Below are 19,986 nucleotides of genomic sequence, written 5' to 3'. Positions count from 1 at the left end.
TCGAACGCCATAGTGGCGTCCAAGGACGCCAAAATGGCTGGCTCTCGTATGAACGGGACCCTCGCGAGCACCCCATGCAGACGCCGCAGGTTAAGCGCGGTGTTGCGATGAGGGATAAAGCCGGACTGGTCCTGGTGGATCAGATCGCACACCACGCCAACCAGCCGATTAGCCAGCACCTTGGCGAGAATTTTCGGCTCCGCATTCAACAGCGAAATGGGCCTGTAAGACGTGACCCGATCCCGCGGCCTCCCCTCCTTATGAATAACCACAATAGTGGCAAGACGCTGGTCCGGCGGGAGGGAACCCGCCGACCGGGCCGCGAGGAACATAGCACGGAGATGCGGAGCCAGCGTATCCGGTCGTAATTTGTACAATTCGATGGGAAGGCCATTAGGACCCATGGCCTTGCCAGAGGCGACCGAACGTATGGCGAGGGCAATCTCCTCAGATGTCGGGGCCGCGTCCAACAACAATTTATCCTCCTCCGAAAGGGAAGGCAGCGTAATGTCTTTAAGCAGGTCATGGGAATCCTCTTCCGAGCTGGAAGATTCCGGGGAATACACCCCACGGAAATACTCAGCGAAACAATCAACAATATCCTCCGGCTCAGTGACACACACACCATCCAGTCTCTCAATCGACGGGACAACTCGACTCGCTCTCTCCTTTTTATCCAGCCACGCAATCAGTTTACCAGCCTTATCACCCACATCATACAGTCGCCCCTGTTGCTCTCTACTCAGGCCCCTGGCTGCCTCAGTGACTAGGGCCTTGTAGTCCGCCTGTTTGAGTCGGAGAGCATGCAGTTTGTCGTCCGTTACCCCACACTCCAGATCACCCTCCAACTCAGTTATCTCAGATTCGATACTGGTCACCTCCTCCCGCTCGCGCCTCCGGGAATGGGAAATGAGGGATAGGGCCTCCCCCCGGAGTACCGTCTTAAACGCCTCCCACAAAGAAACCGCAGACGACACAGACCCCACATTGTCTTCAAAATATCGCTCAAGAGATTTAACCAAATCTGCGCGAATTGTGGGGTCGCGCAGGTACCAGGGATTAATCGGGACCACCCTCCCCTCCCCCCTCGGGACAATGTCGAAGTGCAACAGGAGCGGGGAGTGATCTGAAATACCCCGAGCCAGATGTCGTACCTCCCCAACCCTCCCCGCCGTGCTGCTGGCATCAGAACATAATCAAGCCTCGAAAGACTGCCATGAGCCCCGGAGTGAAAGGTGTATTGTATCTGCGTAGGGTGTTTCAGCCGCCAACAATCCACCAGCCCCAGGGTATCCAAGAGGCCAGATAACCAAGCTTGGGCACGGGGGAGATCCCTGGGAGGGTGACGATCCTCAGTTCTGGAAATTACAGCGTTAAAATCCCCCCCCAACCACTAGAATCCCCTCCGGCAGGCCAAGAAGAAGGCGCCCCAAATCAGCAAAAGTAGTTGTCTGCAACCCTGGCGGGACATAAACAGAAACCAAAACAATCACTTTACCCTCCAGTCTACCCACTAGAGCCGTATATCGTCCCCTATCATCATGGAGCACCTCATCAACCTCCAACGGGAGCGAGGTTTTAACCATAATGCCCACACCCCTCGAACCAGATGTGAAGCCCGCGTGGGCTACAAGGCGATAGCCCCGTCTGTTCATGGCACGAAAGGAGTTTCCAATGAGGTGTGTTTCCTGCAGAAATACTATATCGGGTGAAAGTCGTTTTAAGAACTGCAGGACCACCCCCCGTTTTATCCTGTCCCCCAGTCCATTAACATTCCAGGACAAAAGGCTCAGTCCCCTACCCCCCATCATAGCCAAAACCGATCAATCTCCCCCAAGAGAGCACTTTAGAGATAGCACAACAATACTTCTGCCTTGTGGTACAAATAAACAATACCCAACCCAACATCCCAAACAAAACTCCCCCCTCCCTGCACCCCTGCATGAGCCCAAACAGCCCCCCCCAACTTGCAGTGTGCCTGTCGCCCCTATGTAAACTAAACTACAAAGACCCCCTAGAGGAGGAAAGAGAACCCCCTCGAGACACAGCACCACCTCCAATGGAGGGGAAACAAGACACAACAGTCAAGAGACCCTAAGCTTGGCCGAAAAGTGGCATCATCAGGAATGAGCCCCAGTGTCAATACCTCATACCCGGTCCGGTGGGCACTCTCCTCCCGCCGCCCCCATCCCATCCCGATCATGTCCCCCAGACAAAGTGTCCAACCAGTCCCCGGCCGTCTCAGGACGGTCAAAAAAGTGAGTGCGACCATCAGCCTCCACACGCAGCCTGGCCGGGAAAAGCATGGCGTATTTTAAGTTCATGTCTCGAAGCCGCCGCTTGACGCCCATGAAACTCAATCTCTGCTTCTGGACCGCCTGAAATCAGGATAAAAGTTCACCTCCATGTTCTCCAGCTTAAGCGGCCCTTGCAGTCTGGAAGCTTGCAAAATCGCATCCCTGTCCCGAAAGTTGAAGATACGGGCAATAAGAGGCCGCGGAGGAGCTCCGACCTTCGGTCTGCCGCCAGAAACTCTATGGGCCCTCTCCACCGCAAAGAATTTACTCAGTCCTCGAGGCTGGAGATGGGTAGAAATCAGGTCCTCCACAAAGAGATCCGCCGCCGAATCCTCCCGTCCCTCGGGCACCCCGATAATGCGAATGTTATTCCTCCGGGCCCTGCTCTCGGAGTCCTCCAGGCGCCGATCCGTGAGCGCACTTGCCTGCCGGAGCCGGCGCACCTCCGTCTGAAGGGCCGCCACCTCAGTCGTGAGGCCCGACGCGGTATGGGCCAAGGAGTCAACCCGGTCATTTGTCTTAGATAGATCTGCTCTAACAAGGTTGACATCGATGAGGACCGCATCGAGTTTGTGCGCCAAGGTGTCGAATTGTTGGCCCACTGAGGTCTTCATCTCAGCAATGGCGCCCATGACGTCCTGCAAGGTCAGATCCGTCGGCAAATCCGGGGCATCCGGGGGACACTCGGAAGACTTATGCGATCCGCCGGGAGACCCCTTCGGGAGGGTGTAGCGATCCATAATGTTGACTTGAAGTGCGGTGCCACGCCGGGTCGATTTGGCCTTCAGCCGATCACCATCCTGCTTCGTGGCCATCGTCGTGTATCTCGCACCCTCACTAGTCACGCAGTGGAGAGCAAGCAATCAAGGCCTATAGCCCCGGGGGGTCACCTCAGGAAGGCGGAGCGGGTCCCCGCAGGCAGGCAGGCAGGCAGGGTCCCCCAGCGAGGCCACCACCACACAAAGAAGCGCCGTAATCCCACTCGCGATGACGGCAAGGGGACTCAAAAGCGAAAGTGAAAGTGTGGGGTACGCGACTCGCCAGGCTCGGCCTGCCGTTGTTATTCACTTCGCCACTGGGTCACCCCCAAACTCGAGTCCGGGGTCAGGAGAGAAGCAGGCCGCAAACTTCAGTCGATGCTCACCCCGGCACCCGGGGTCCGATTCAAAAATGGAAAACGGGTACCACCTCGGCTCAGGTTCACCGACACAGTCCCCTCAACCGATTCAGGATGAAGACAGGATAAACGTAGGAGGTTGCGGAGGTCCTCGGGAGCCTCGCACCTACGCGGCCATCATGGTTGCGCGCTAGGCTCCTCCCCTCTATTTTTGCCAGGTTTAACCATCCTGGAGGACACAGCGTCCATCGCCTCTGTTGATTTTGAGTGGGAAGAGGAGAAACTAGAAAGCTACAAAGTAAAGCAACTGAAGTACTCCTGCAAGAAATTCAATGTTTCCATTATTGGGCTCTACAGGAAGGAAGAGTTCTAGAAGGCGCTGAGGGCCTGGGGTAGAAGCTAGGAATGCCCCCGAGAATGAGGAAGGAAATGAGAATGCAGATAGGCAGCTGGATGGGCCATTGGGTCCAGGAGGGAGGAGAGCACCTTCCCCCGCAGGTAGCAGTGTTTCTTCCAAGAGTCAGTCTCCAGAGGAGCTGGAGGACAGAGAAAAATGGAGGAGGCATTAGATGGACCTGGCCAAGCTCAAGTTGGGTGGGCAACTGGAATTTGAAAATAGGAAATTGGCCCTAGAGGAAAAGAAAATGCAGTTGGATCATGAGAAAAGTTTGAGGGAGTTGGAATTGAAAGCCAGGAGCTTAGAGATTGCTCCCTCTGGTGGCAGCACACCGTCACTGCCTGTTGAATCTAGAGTGTATATTCCCAAAGGTGTGGTGAAAGAATTTTTTAAGAATGATGATATTGGGCAGTGGTTCAAGGCCTATGAGGTAGCCATGTCTTCCCACCGGGTCCCTGAGATGGATTGGGGAGCGGGGTTGTGGGGGCGGTTCCTTAGTGAAGGGCGGGACACACTGTTAGACTTGCCTTCTGAAGTCTATAATTCATATCCCCACATGAAAGATGCATTAATGTCCAGGTATGGTTTAACTCCTGAATTGTACAGACAGAGGTTCAGGGGTTGCAAGAAGATAGAGAACAGTACCTGGGTGAAATATGTCACTTTTTTCTGCAGAGCATTGAATGGTTGGGTGAAGGGAAGCAAGGTTGATGATATTCAGGGGCTCTTTGATTTGATTGCATGGGAGCACTTGTCAAGTAATTGTTTTCCAGAGCTACATCAGCACCTGATTGATAGTAGGCTGACTAATCCTAGGAAGCTTGCTGAAGAGGCGGACCACTGGGTCAGTACCAGGGTCCACAAGGGTCACGTGGGAGACTCAGCCAAGAGTGGGCAGGGTCCCCAGCAGAAGTGTGGGGGGGGGACACGGGTAAACAGAGGGAGTTCCAGAGAAGTCCCCAAAGTAATCCCCAAGGGAACCAAGGGAGATGTTCCCAGCCTCCCCAACAGAAACCGCCAGGGACCCCGACGGGACCCCTGAAATGCTACAAATGTGGGGACCTGGGTCATAAAACAAATGATCACAGGTGCCGCCAGTTTGTGAAGACAGCACCCCCTGGTGCAGCCCCCCGGCAGATGGCTAGTGTAGCCCTGGGTGAGGAGATGAGTGCCCAAGGTGGGTGGGGGCCAGCAGAGATGTCCCTTGTCTCTTTAGGAGACTGTGAGGTGGTCCCTAGGACCCAACTGCCTGATAACACTAAGAAATACAGGCAGTGGGTGGCCATCAATGGCCATAGGGTGGAGGCTCTTAGAGATACAGGAGCCAGTGTGACAGCTGTCGAGTGTCACCTGGTTTCTCAAGAGCAGGTTGTCCCCAATGCCTTCTATCCAGTTGTTGCCGCTGACAACACAGAGCCACTGCAAGGTGGCTCAGGTTCCCTCTGAGTGGGGGGGGGGGTCTCTGGTACTCCTTGGGCGAAGGTGGAGCGGAGTGCTCAATTGGGAATGTTGGGTCTGCCTGACTGGGCGTGTTTCACCACACGGTCCATGGCAGCCAGTAGGGGTTCTCAAGAGGACCTGGAGCCTGAGAGGGGGGCCCAGGTACCTGCCTTAGAGAGAGGAGGCAGGGGGCGCGGGAAACCACCCCCTGAAGTTCCCACGGTCCAGGAGGGAGCAGACCCTGAGGGGGATGCCCTGGAGCCTACAGGAGAAAAGGTAGCTGAACTGGGGGACCTGCCTGGGCTGACCCATTCTTAATCATTATGAACAAAAAATTCTGTTGATGTTACAAGACTCCACCACCTACATTCCATTAACTGAGGATCCAACGGTTTCTTTTGCCTCCTTACTTGATTCTATTTTGCAGCATGCGGTTGATATGTTTTGGATTAGCAATAAAACAAGGAAGTTTTTATTCACACGATTTCCACGTAGACCCTCCCTGTACATGCTACCTAAAATTCACAAGAATGTTGCTGACCCCACGTTGAGACCGATAGTCTCCGGATGCGGGTCACTACATGATCCCTTGGGATGTTATCTAGATGCATTTTTTCAGCCTATTGTGCTGTCAAGTCCATCGTATCTTCAAGACACCACTCACTTACTTAACATTCTTGATGATATTAAGTTACCTAAATCATCAGAGATTCTGCTGTGTACAATTGACGTTGTGTCATTGTATACTTCGATTCCCCACAATGAGGGCATTGATGCCATTGAGTGGGCCTTACTGAGGCATGATCCCATTAGGGCTCATAAGGTGTTTCTAGTTGAACTTCTGCATTTCTGCTTGTACCATAGCTACTTTCAATGGAAGGGTCAATTTTATCTTCAAGCTAATGGTACTTCAATGGGCTTTTCTGGAGCGCCTAGCTATGCTAACATCTTCATGTTAAAATTTGAATCTGAAAACATTCTTTCTGATCCACTCTGGTCGGCGAGGCTCATTTTATATCGTTGTTTTATTGACGACATTTTGATTGTATGGCATGGTACACAATCTGAACTTGAATTGCAAATTCACAAACTTAATTGTATTAACCCAAGAATTCAGTTTACTCATCTTATTCACCCTCAGAGTATTGCTTATCTTGATGTTGTACTAAATAGATTGGGTGACACCATTGAGACATCTGTTTTTAAAAAACCGACTGATCGCAACAACGCCTTGCAATACCACAGTTTTCATCCATGGTCATTGAAAAGACACTTACCTTTCTCACAATTTTTAAGGATTAGGCGTATCTCCTCTGATCCTGAGTCATGCGTGCAGACCATTCAAGATTCTAAAAACAAGTTTTTAGCAAGGGGTTACCCTTTGCAGGTGATTTAACGAAGCCGAAAGTAGATCATTGATGAAAAGTCGTGAGGCTTTATTACAAAAGCAAGACAAGCCACCAGGACCTAATCGCGAAGTATTTGTATTGACTTTTTCTACTAACTCTGATTCAGTTAAAAAAAGCATTTTACAAAGATGGGATTTGTTGCAGACAGAATCTGATTTTAAAGGAATCTTTTCTGAGCGACCTTTGTTTGCATATAAAAGATCTAGCAATCTAAAAGAAATTTTGAGTCGCACCACAGTCAGTTCTGACATTGCCTTTAGAGGTATGACGAAATGTATGAATTGCTCACATTACAACAATGTTATCATGGGCAGGTATGTTACCCATCCGTGGACTGGCAAAAAGATTATGTTGAATTTTGATGCCAATTGCAACAGTCGTCATGTGATTTATTTGATCAAATGTCCGTGTGATTTGTATTATGTTGGCAAAACTGAGAGGGTTCTACGTATTCGTATAACTGAGCATAAGAGTAGAATACGTACTAAAACCATAAGTTCACCGCTAGCATTGCATTGGTTAGAGAAGAAGCACTCCATTGCTCAATTGAGAATCTGCGTTCTAGAAAAAGTTTCACCACGTTTAGACAGGGACATGACGAAACTTTTGGATTTGGTTTTTGCAAACTTTACTCCCAAAGGGGTTAAATGATAAATTTGAACTGGCATGTTTTCTTTAAAACGATTCTTTCCTGGTTGGTTCCTGATGCGCATTATGTACATTACTAAGTGAGTAACTGTTATTTGCTCACTTTATGTTGACATTGTATTGTTCTTATAGTCTGTAACAAAACTGAGATTGTTATGATGATACATTTTGTAACAAAGTTGAAACTGTGATGTTGTTCTATGTTAAATTTTATATTTATTGCTTTCTCATTAGGTATTTCCATTTGCCCTAAGGTCTCTTAATTTCATTTCTTTTTATTCCTTTCATTTTAACTTTATTGTTCTTGTTGAACGTCGTCTCTCGACATTTCTCATTTTTTATTCATTTTTACTTGGTGATGGGCTTCACGCTTCAATATGGCGGCTGTTTTTACAGCCTGTTCTCGAGGTCAACTGTTGCACAGCATGATATTCAAAATGGGCGGTTGGCCCGCTAGATGAACTACTAACTTAGTCCTGTTTCTATGTTAGTTTCGTCTTTTTTGAAAAACGTGATCACGTAATGTTTCTCGAGCCAGAAACTTGGCGTGTCTGGTCGTGGAGTTGACGCTGTATTCAAAGCTTGTTGGTAAGCGCGTAATCTTTAGCGCTACATCCAGTTGGTTCGAGGATGGATATCTTGTTCATTAGGCAAGCATTTTATTTATATTTTATGTATTTCCTGCTACAGATACCCGTGATGAAAATTCGCATTGGCACAAAGACGGGTATTGGACTTTTACTGTTGAGGCGACGTTAGTCTGTTGGTTGGTAAGCGGATCCTGTTGGTCATCGATACGTATAGTCTTGATTACAGGCACCCCATCTTGATGCTGTCTCTTTTGGATTACAGATATTTTACGACAACGACAGTCTTGATATAACCCCATTTATTGTGGACTGATTGATTCAGCGTATTGATATCAGAATCCACGTACTGCAGTACTTTAAGGTACGCTTCCCAGTCGCTGTTGATCTAGATTAGCACAAACTTATATACACGGGTGTACCTTTATTAATTTTCAGTCTTTATGGCAATGGGACGTTAGGTATGCTTCCCAGTAGCTGGTGATCAATATTAGCACGGACTTGCCATGTTTACACGGGTGTTGACTTTTATGATTTTTTAGTCTCTTTTTGGCTGTGGGACTTTACTTGCACTTCTCATGGTTGATTCTTTTTGTGCCTATCGGAACATCATAACACACAAACCCCTGGCTCCTGTTGAGTCCACTAACTAGTAAAGTATATCATTGTAGGCATTTTTTTCATCTGTAAATCATATTTTATTATTGTTTATACTTGTAGATACCCCTGACGAAGGGCTCATTTCATAGCCCGAAATGCATTGAGATTTTCTGTTAACACGTGAAACTTAAATTATATATTACTGCTGACTACAAGCAACGTTCTGTTGATTTCACATAAGAAGCTATCTGCATTCACCAAGAATAAAGGCAGAAGACTTCATTTGATATCCTGAAGTTTATTTTTGGAACTATTTCTACTATTGTGTTTTCATCCTATTGTGATTCACTGGTCAAAGAATTGGGTTTGAATGTTATAATAATTTTAAATCATTCAGCATTACTATGTCAATACGTAATTAGGAAGGAATTAAACTTGTTTTCTCCTTCAATAGACTGTGTCATTCTGATCTAACTGTAACTTTATGTGAACATAAATGGTTCATGAAGCGAAGTGGAAGTTTGTGGGTGGATTGCACTTTTTTAAAAGGGTGCAAGAGTGTGGTGCGTTCACTAATTTGTTATTTGGACAACAAAGAGTCTAGTTCTCCATGAAGCAATATTATATTGCAAATAAATGAGTTAATTATTAACCTTGGAAGAAACACTTAGGGAGTCATTCCGCCCGCCATACCCCTTGGAAACGGGACCGCCCGTTATACATGCGGCGGTCCCGCAACTACAATTAGGATGCGCCTGCCACACTGGCAGGCGCATCCCGCATTTGTAACATTGCGGCGGGCGGTGCTGAAAGCACCCCCTGCCGCAATGCCACAAAAGCAAGTTGTGCCTTTCAATGCACAACGTGACGGGCACCGCGCGGTGCCTGCCACGCTGTACATTGAAATGCAGGGGGTACCATAGGTACCCCCAATTTGCACTCCCCCACCCCCCAGATTCCCTGGGGGCCCGCTACGGGCCCCCAATGTTGAAGACTGCATGCCTTTCCGTGGTGGCGTAGTCAGCCACGGAAAGGCATGTCCCCGCATGCATTCTAATATGGATGGCGGTGTCTATCATAAATCTCTAAGGCACCTAGGTAGAGAGCAAACCTTTTACGTTCCACTTAACACTGCTGCCCAGCAGATCTGTCTGACAGGTAGGGGAGCACGCACCAGCATCAGTTCTGCTTATATATACCCCCAGGTGCTAGATGTCAGAGAACTTCATGTCTGCGTGTAATGCAGCATGCAACACCATGTCCTGTGCAAGAGATTATTTTTCTTGTTTTTGTATCATAGGGGTTTCTAGTAGATGTATGGTTTTTATCTATAGCTTTCATTTGTGTTTGCGGCCATTGAAAGCATATTCCCCACAAACACGTTTTAAAGCTTCTTATCCATGAGATGCAGAATTATCACAAATTTGACCAAACTAAATATAAATTCATATTACCAGTCCTAACAACAAGGTAATTACTGTCGGGCTTTTTCAGATTTCGCCAAGCAGGCAATAGTGGCTTGTTGGAGAAAATACAACTGTAGGTTGTGGTCTTACAAAACTCTCAGAAGTAGCTGAGTCATACTAAGCGTTTACACGAGCATTTGCAACTCCAGCAATTCCGACCTATAAATAAAAGTGCCTCTTCAGTATCTGATGGGTTTAGGCACTCTTTAAGTCATTATACATTCAGTCTGTCACTCACCCTTGCATCCATTTATCCAGTTATTAACTCATTCCTGCATTAACCCACTTGCATAACCACAATAAAGCACACTCACACAACCTCAACATAAAATGCAAGATAAATTAAAAGTAGAAAATAGAAAATGTGCTGTCCCCTCAACATAACAAGCATGTCCTTACAATAACAAGTAAGATTAAGAGTAGCAGTGGGTGTATAATTGTTAAGAGATGTAGGAGGCTGGCTTAGTATATGATCCCCACTTTTTTAAGTGATGCACCTTTCTCTAATACAGACAACCCTAATGGTGATTTTAATGGTCTTTGATAACCTTTGAAAGTTCTCAAAGTGGTATCTGTGGAGAGCAGCCTTCAGGCTTATCTTGAAGGAGTGTAAAGCAGCTTGTTTCACCAACTTTAATCAGTAGCGTAGGTTAGATGAAAAGAAACCACTCAGTGTTTATAAAAATAGATCTTATTTATTGCGTGCACTATCACGAACACGTTGGTATATCTCCTACCCGGAGATATTAAGACAGTACACAATAATACTTTGGAAACAATCGGGTAAGTAGCACAAAACCCAGTGGTCTCCAGGGGGAGACTAAACCATATACTAATAAATTGGAATGCGAAGTGCAAAGGAGAATGGGACTTGGACCAGAAGAGACAGAGGAGCCGGGGACACAAGGAACCACCCAAGGTAAGTACCAGGAACCTCAAAGAGGCTGTGTACAGAGTGGAAACACAGCTGCGTGTCCAGTGGAAGTCAATGGAGAAGTCGTGGTTGCAGTTTTAAAGCAGAAGGACCCTTTCTGGAGGACCCTGAAGAAACCCTTTTGAAGACAGAAGGTTGGTGAGGCACCCAACCCGTGGATGCCCCAGGATCCAGGTTACCTGTACCAGGGAAGCCGGGTGCATAGGGGTGAAGTGACATCAGAACCTGCCCTAGACAGCAATTGAAGACTTTGATGAAGATGCCTCTGGAGAAGACTGCTAAGGATTCTGGGGGAATCCAAGGGTGGATTCTGGAAGTGAAGTACCTGCAAGAAGAGGGGACAAAGTCTATGCCACTCGGAGGTGACCGGGAGTCACGAAAGCACAATGCCCACTTATGTCGGGAAGTTCTGAAGAGACAACGGTGACCTTGTTGCTGCAGCTGTGAGGGCCAGTCGAAGCTACAGAAGACCAGAAGCTATGCACGAGCTGAGCTGTCCCACGTCGGATATTGGTGTTGAGGCGACCGGTGCAAGCACCATCTCACACATACTGCAATGGCAGGCCTGTAGCCACAGTGTTAATCGAACTCTCATGGGTGGCACAATACATGCTGCAGCCCATGGGAGACCCCTGGTGTGCCCATGCCCTGGTTACCTTAGCACCATATACTAAGGACTTATAAGGGTTCACCAGTAGCCAATTGTGGAGGTACCAAAGTACTTACCATGTCAATTTAGGGGAGAAAGCGCAGTTGCTGGGGTCCTGATTAGCAGGATCCCAGCAGACTAGGTCAAAAAAACACCCTGACCCCAAGCAAAAAGTGGGGGTAACCATGAAAGCAGATCCTGCTTTCCTATAAGAGATTTTTTAGGTATCGCGGGCGGGCAAGAGGTAAATGCTGGTAAAGGTTTTATATGGTTTAGGGGTGGATAGAGGTAAAGGGACGTAAGGTTGTTTTAACGGTCTGTGACAGGTAGAGGTAAATGGTGGTAAGGGTTTTTTAGGGTTCAGAGACAGGTAGATCTGAAGAGAAGTAAGGGTTTTTGTTAGGAATCAGTGACAGGTAGACGGAAATGGTGCGAAGGGGTCTTTAGAAGTCAGGAATGGGTAGAGGTAAAGGTTTTGTTTTTGGGTTCACGGGAAGACTGCTTCCTCAATCAGACAGAAAAAGCGCTGCAGGGATCCCTCCCTGAAAGATATATATATATATATATATCAGGGTGTTGGTGAAGCGAGGAGCTTATGTCATGGAATGCCCTCCGGCTGATCAAAATGGACATGAACGAAGTTCTTGATGGAAGGGCCGTTCTGCGAGGCCCGCCGCAAACTTGGGAAATGAACATAAAAGCAGCCAGGATTTGTATTAGGAATTTTTCCTATACACCCAGTGTCAGAGGTAACGAATTCTGAAAGACAAACAACAGCTATATGGGAACTCAGTGGTAGCGGGACTTGACCTTGTAACACTGTTACTGAGTAATGGAACTTTCCTTTTGAAGCAAGTGTTGCACTCAGTAAACGGTGAAACATTGTGCAGTTTTGCCAAAATCGACATTGAGAACCAGTTAAAATGGTAGGGGCAATTATAATGTATCCTGGGATTTGAAGTCCTGAATCACGAGCAAAGACCGAATGAAACTATGCAACGAAAAAAACAAATATTGATGTGTATACCACTTGGGGGTTAAATTGTAACCTTATAAGTATTTGTACTATTTTTCGCTGCTCTTCTGAATAACGGTGATAATTACAAACCATCAAAAAACTGGTAATTTACTGCCCCTTTAAGAACTGGAAGCATTGACTGTTGTCCTTTCTCAATGTTTTTTAAGCTACGTTATATTTGAAATCTAAACGAACCCACTGAGACTACAGCAAGCGGCATATGATTAAGAGTCGTGGGACTCGAAACGCGTCATGCCTGTTGTTCTTGGAATAAAGAATTTTATCTGGCACTGTTGGTGTGGCCCGTATCGTGTTTTTGAATAAGCGCGTTTTCTTTGAATATATATATATATATATATATATATATATCTATATACACACACACATATATCTATACATACATACACACACATACATTTGTATGTGTGGGGTGATGTATATGTATACACACACACACATAAATGAATGTATTTGTGTGTAAATACACATATATACATAATATTGAATGGCTTTATAGATGTGTGTGTATACACAAACAATACACACATGCGCATACCCACCCGCCCACACACACACACACACACACACATATGTATTTAAAATATCAGTTGTTGCAATGCATAATATGTAATCAAATACCACACTGTAAAACAATGTGTGGTAAAAATCCGCCTGCATTGTAAACTACATGCATTGTAACAACTGATATTCAAGAAAGGTAAAATTCCATTTTATGATTGTTACCTGGTTTTGAGGGAGTGACTGAGTTTAGAGGAAGTGATCTACATTTCTGCCTCTGCTTCTACATTTACCAAAGCGTAAGTGATTGTAGGTACAATCGATTTGAGTATAATTCAACCAATCATGATTCTGTGGACACAAATATGGGGTTTACTATCGTAAAATCATTTGTAAATTGGATTAGAGCACTTTATTCTGTGAGTGCTCTAAATCTTTCTCCATCCTACTACCCTGTGAGATCAAACATGCATTTGGCCATATTTAGAAGTTAGAAACAAAATAATTATTGATATTACTATGTGACTGGAACACATTTTGAGTATTTTACATTTCTCACTAAGCATTCAGTTCCTCCTAAACATGTTCGGTATCAGTTAAAAGCTCAGGTGCTTGTAATAAATGATAATTTATTTATTCCTTGTCATATAATGATGTTTACTGACACACATTGTGCTAGTAACTATCACAAACACTGATGCCTACTATAGTCCTTTTTTCCACAGAATCATTTTGTTGAAGCAAGTTTATTTTCGAAGAGCAGAATTTAATATCAATTAAGGCACATTAGTTTTATTGATTGATTCTCTTTTTCTCTTTTATCATCCCACAGTTAGTCACAGGAGTATGGGAAGGTGGATACAACGTGATCTGTCAGGACACTCACAGTGGAGGGGACGCAGATATGAAGGTAACATTTATGCCATCATGATGTTAGCAGATGTGTCCTCCAGACCAATAGCATTTTTAGAAATGTATCCTTCCTCCTAAGGAAAGCCTTAATGTTATTTAGGACTCCAAAAGTATAATACTACAGAAAAGATATACAGAATTCTATAGTGATTTTCGACCTTTAGAAAGCTTTCTAGAAAAATTAGGAACACCAATTCGTTTTTAGGCCTTGGACCTCTTGTTTTCAATCCACAGAGAATGGACTTTAGGTCAAATCATTGACTTGTTTGGGTGAGCCCCATTTAGACATATTAAATCACATCTTGTATCAGCTAAGAGGAGTTGTTTAGTCTCACTGTCATGCTATTAACTATTTGGGTATATCCTTCCGCCGTCCAGATATTGGTTCTGATAGAATGCACGAGGGACTGTTTTACATATAAAAAGTACACTTTATCATCACACTTTTTGTTGCATTGAATTATTTATCTCAAACATATGTTGTACACAAATGGGAATGTCTTTTTGTTATTTCTTTCACTTCAAGACACATTGATTATCTTTGTTAAAACAAATAAGTTGTTAGGGATGCCAAAGCCGTTCCTTTTATGGTTTTCATAAGAGTAAGAACCCCTTCTCCCTACCAACCACCTTTAGTTACCAGGCCATGATAAAATTCAGTGTGTTCTGAATCTCCTCTGCTTCTGCAACTGGTCGGCATCTGATGCAAATTCAGCACCCCATTGGGCTTAGGCAAAGCCAAGAGTTCTGACTTAAAACTGAAAATGAAGAACAAACCTATTGGCTTGGGGAGTGCTTGCTTAGTTATGGTGGAATTAACCCGTAGCTGCTGAAGTTTTTCTTCCCCCTTTGTTTGGTATTTGGAATACTTTCTGCATAAATCTTTGTAACTGTTTTTAACAAAAGGTACCTAGACCAAATTTATGTCTTTTTTCCCACAAAACCTGTGGATTCTAAAGGAACCCAGGGTTTGGGGATTGAACAGGAAGGCACAGAGAAAATATCCAAAATATGGCTAAATTATGGGGGGTTAGGGAAAATGGAAAAAAGAGCTGCACAATAAAGTTTTTTTTCTTCTAAAAATGGCATGAACAAAGAGGTTGCTATGCTAGGGTCACAGTCCGGCTCGCACAGGCTGTCCGACACGTGCATCGTACTGGCTCGGTCGTAAATCGCATCCATTGCACGCCACTGTTAGCTTACGACCGAGACGTACGGAGCGGTTCGGACCCGGAAACGACTCGGTCGGTGAATTTTATGTAGCTCGCATCGTACTTGCTCGCTCGTACAGCTGTACGAGTCGGGTGGAAAACGCGCGTACGGCTCGTAGTTTTTCCGGCCGGATCGCGTTCGGTGCCCTTCCGACCCGGATCGGAATCGGTCCCTTAGTGTTCCCATGCGTCTCCCAATAAACATGGCTCCCATTGACTGAATGGGTATGTCTCGCACAAGGGTGCCCCCTACAGTGGGTACGCGTCGGTGCCATCCGCACTGTACATGCCTGTGTTGGGGAGACCCTTGGGTCTCCCCCTGTGTCCGAGTCGTAGGGCCGCGGGTGACCGGGGTCCGACGCGGACCCCCAAAGGCAACCACCCGCACTCCGGCTCGCATAGGCTGTCCGATGCGTGCGTCGTACTGGCTCGGTCGTAAATCGCATCCATTGCACGCCACGGTTGGCTTACGACCGAGACATACGGAGCGGTTCGGAGCCGGAAACGACTCGGTCGGTGAATTTCATATAGCTCGCATCATACTTGCTCGCTCGTACAGCTGTACGAGTCGGGCGGAAAACACGCGTACGGCTCATAGTTTTTCCGGCCGGATCGCGTTCGGTGCCCTTCCGACCCGGATCGGAATTGGCCCCTTAGTGTTCCCATGTGTCTCCCAATAAACATGGTATCCCACTTGTGAGTCTGGTGCGCTTTTGTAAATGAAAGGCTTCAAAGGTGGTACTACTACGCTCAGATGCAACCGAGGCCTCCATATTGCGTCTGTGATAGTCATTGAGTGTTTTAGTAATGTGAAGTCATCTCTTTGCTCCAGAAGGTTCACTGATAAAATATCGATGTAACAAACATCAATGGTCTAAATATAGAAAAAAAATATTGACTGCAAAAATATCGACTCAAATACCATAACAGGTAAGTACAAAAATATTGAGGTAAAAAATATAGATGTAAAAAATATCAATTAAAAAATAAACGTAATTAAAAAAATATAAACACACAAACATAAAAATGTATACATATACATATATTTACTTGGAAAATAATTTATTAATTATTATCTTTATCTCATTTTTAAACTTTAAAATTATATTTAATATAAATATATATATATATATTTATATATATCCACAGGAAAACCTCCGAGTAGGGGGCCACCGACCCTGCAGGGCGTCCTCTTCAAGACGGGCACGGAGAAGCCCGACAAATCATGCACCATGAAGAAACACACAAGAGGCCCATTTCAGGAAGCAGAGAGCCTTTAATTTAAGATTTCAGCACAGCGTTCCTGCAGTCCCAACTAGTTTCAGCAGTTTAGCCTTGATCACGGGCAGGAAGTCTCACTAAGTGCCTCTGTGCCTACAAATTTATAACGTCTCTGGTCACATGACTGACTTTAGCATACACTTCCCAGAGTGCAACATTCATTTGCAGGTAAGTATTATGTCAAAAAGTTTTCGTTTTTGCTGTCAGTAGATGACACACTGCTCAGCTCCTTTTTGCACTCGTTTTTAAAATAAATCCAAGTGGAAGTCATTCAGCTGACTTGTAATAGCGTAATGCTGGGTGTTACAGTTTCTAAAATTAACAGGCTTCTGTTCACTGAACGATTGAAAGGGGAATCATCCCCAGCCAAATCCCTTCCAACGCTGCTGTTTATTCACCGTGTTGGCGTCTCCTTTGTAGGTTAAGCAGCAGCGTGTGGGTCATGCTCCCTTATTTAACATCCACAGGAAAACCTCCGAGTAGGGGGCCACCGACCCTGCAGGGCGTCCTCTTCAAGACGGGCACGGAGAAGCCCGACAAATCATGCACCATGAAGAAACACACAAGAGGCCCATTTCAGGAAGCAGAGAGCCTTTAATTTAAGATTTCAGCACAGCGTTCCTGCAGTCCCAACTAGTTTCAGCAGTTTAGCCTTGATCACGGGCAGGAAGTCTCACTAAGTGCCTCTGTGCCTACAAATTTATAACGTCTCTGGTCACATGACTGACTTTAGCATACACTTCCCAGAGTGCAACATTCATTTGCAGGTAAGTATTATGTCAAAAATATACACATATGAATCATTTAAAATAAAATAAACATTCTATATTAAATTAAAACATGTTAACACCTATTAAATCACTGCAGACTACGGACTTTGAATCCTCTCACCTCACTCAAGAAGAGTGGGAAGAACTGGTAGCCTCCTACTCCGCGGCCCCACATGATGAATCCCAAGGCATGAACAAGAATGCGCAAAACCCTAAATCCGGTAAGGAAACTTCACAAATAAAAGAAGACATTTGGGCATCTCTTTTGCACACAATGCAAATGTCCGTAAATGCCATCCAATATCAATCAGACAAGATTGATCTCCAACGGTCTGTCCTTAATTCGCCTTCCATCTTCGTGGCCAATATTGACGGCAAGTTAGCAGAGCTCAATAATCTGGTAAGAAGGGCGCAAGCAGACACACAACTAATACAAACCAACTGCTCATGTATAACAGTCATAGACAAACTGGCTACACTCCAAACGGCAATAGGTAATCTCCTCTCAGACATCAGGGAGGCCACAAAAAAAATACCCCACCAAAGGGTTTGGACCAGTTAAGAAACAAAGCATGGGAGGAGCCTAGCGCGCATCCAAGATGGTCGCGTAAGCACAGGGCTCCCCGGACCCTTTCTGCTCCTCGGAATAAATCCTGAGACTATCCTGATTTGGTGTATGGAATTTGGGAGATGAAGACCAGCTGATCATATATCTCTTTTCAAAACTCTAATCGGACCTGGGAATCCTGAGTTATCGTCGCCGGAACTTTTGGGACCCACCCGACGGAGGTGGCCGGGGTGAAGGTGACCCGTGGGGCCGGGCTGCAATTGAACAACAGCGGCCTCAGCGTGGTGCCAGTTACCGATTCAGCACTTTCGGTTTCGGTTTTGGCCTTCAGGAGATCAGCTGGCGTGCGTGCTCGCGGTGGCGAGGTGCCTCCTGGGCCTCTGCCCGAGGTTTGCTTTCATCTGCTACTGGCGGGTCTGACGCCTCCGACCCCAACACCGACGGTTTGTGGTCCTTTCGCTGGCACCCGCGCACCCCTTGATCGGAGGTCCCATTGAGTGACTGCGCTCACATGGCGGGCAAAGGGGGTCCGGAGGGGCGCAAGACCAAGGCTTCACTGCGCGGGGGAGCGGTCCAGAGCAACAACATGGACCGCTATACCCAGGGCAGGGGGTCCCCTGGCGCTGCTGGCCTCTCCCCGGATGCTGCAGGGGGAGGCACGACCGTCGCTGCGGAACCTTCCCTGCAGGACATTATGGGCGCCATCGAGGGCATCAGGGAAACTATCGCGACGCAATATGAGGCCCTGGCCCGTAAGATCGACACTGTCGCGATCGACGTCACCCTGATTCGGGCCGACCTCTCTAAAACCAACGAGAAGGTCCAGGCCCTTGATGCACGGACCTCCACCCTGGGTGCGGAGGTGTCGGATCTGCGGGCCGCGCTTGGGGACATTAGAGTGGTCAACGACCATATGGCCCGGCGGCTTGAGGACTTCGAGGGACGTGCCCGACGCAACAATATCCGCATCATTGGGGTACCGGAGTCCTCCGACAGCCGCCCGGTGGACCTCGTGGTCGAGGAACTTATCCTGCAACAGCTGTCCCCGGTTGGCCTAAGCAAATTCTTCGCTGTGGAGCGGGCCCATCGAGTTCCGGGCGGCCGGCCGCGGCCGGGGGCCCCCCCGAGGCCTATCGTGGCTAAACTGTTCCACTACAGGGACCGCGATGCTATTCTGCAGGCTTCACGGACCCGTGGCCCGGTCCGCTACGAGAACTCGACCATCAACTTTTACCCGGACTTCACGCAACTGGTCCAGAAACAGCGGATGGGATTCCAGGGGGTGAAGCGCCGTCTCCGCGAGCTAGGCCTGAAGTACTCGATGATCTACCCGGCGAAACTTCGAGTGGAGCATGGAGAGCGGACAGCCTTTTTTGACTCTCCTGTGGCCGCAAGTGACTGGCTGGACTCGCTGCCGGACGGGGGTGGCCGGCCCGGGCCATCCGGGGGCACCGCAGGTGACGGGCCCCCTTAGACTGACCTTTGGTCCTTACTTTTGCGGCTTTGCACTGTACAGTTGGGTCTTACTTCTTTTGCATACTGTGCTTTACCAGGACCCGTGAGGGGTGCGGGCGGGTACGGGTCCCTTTCCTCCTCCGGGGTCTTTTTGTAGAATGGGGTTAGTGGGGCGACAGGCACACTGCAAGTTGGGGGGGGTCTTTGGCCCGCAGGGGTGCAGGGTGGGGGGCGTTGGATTTGGGGTGGGGTTGGGGGGGAAGAGGGGTTGTTTAGTTGTGTGTTTTTTGTTTACAGGGCGAGGTATTGATTCTTATCCATATTTGGGAGCGGTGCTGCGGGCTGGGGGCCTCTTGAGCTATTGGATGGGATGGGGGGAGACGGGTTGAGGCTTATGTCGTGGAACGTCAATGGGTTGGGGGACCGTATTAAGCGGGGTGTTGTACTGCAATATTTGCGTCGTTTGACTCCTGATGTGGTGTTTCTCCAGGAGACGCATTTGGTCGGCAATGTCTGCCATGCGATGAACAGGGGGGGATACCGCCTCGTAGCCCATTCTGGTTTCACAACTGGCTCCAGGGGGGTGGGCATTCTCCTGCGAACCTCCCTTCCGGTGGAGATCACGAGGATAGTCTCGGATGACAGAGGGCGCTATGTGTGTTTGACTGGGAGGTGGGAGGGGCAGCCCCTTACCCTGGTTTCAGTCTA

General features: G+C 47.3%; 1 protein-coding gene across 4 annotated transcripts in view; it reads left to right on the top strand.

The window, feature by feature from the left end:
• ELOVL5 (ELOVL fatty acid elongase 5) overlaps nucleotides 1–19,986 on the top strand; it is an 800,547-nt gene that overhangs the window by 517,789 nt on the left and 262,772 nt on the right. For all 4 annotated transcript variants that reach the window (XM_085610846.1, XM_085610847.1, XM_085610849.1 and 1 more), the window contains exon 4: nucleotides 13,914–13,991. In XM_085610846.1, the coding sequence (XP_085466972.1) occupies nucleotides 13,914–13,991 (78 nt within the window). The remainder of the gene's footprint in view (nucleotides 1–13,913; nucleotides 13,992–19,986) is intronic.

This window comes from Triturus cristatus, chromosome 6, assembly GCF_964204655.1.
Source record: "Triturus cristatus chromosome 6, aTriCri1.1, whole genome shotgun sequence".
Lineage (NCBI taxonomy): Eukaryota > Metazoa > Chordata > Amphibia > Caudata > Salamandridae > Triturus > Triturus cristatus.
This window is presented reverse-complemented; position numbering and strand designations above follow the sequence as displayed.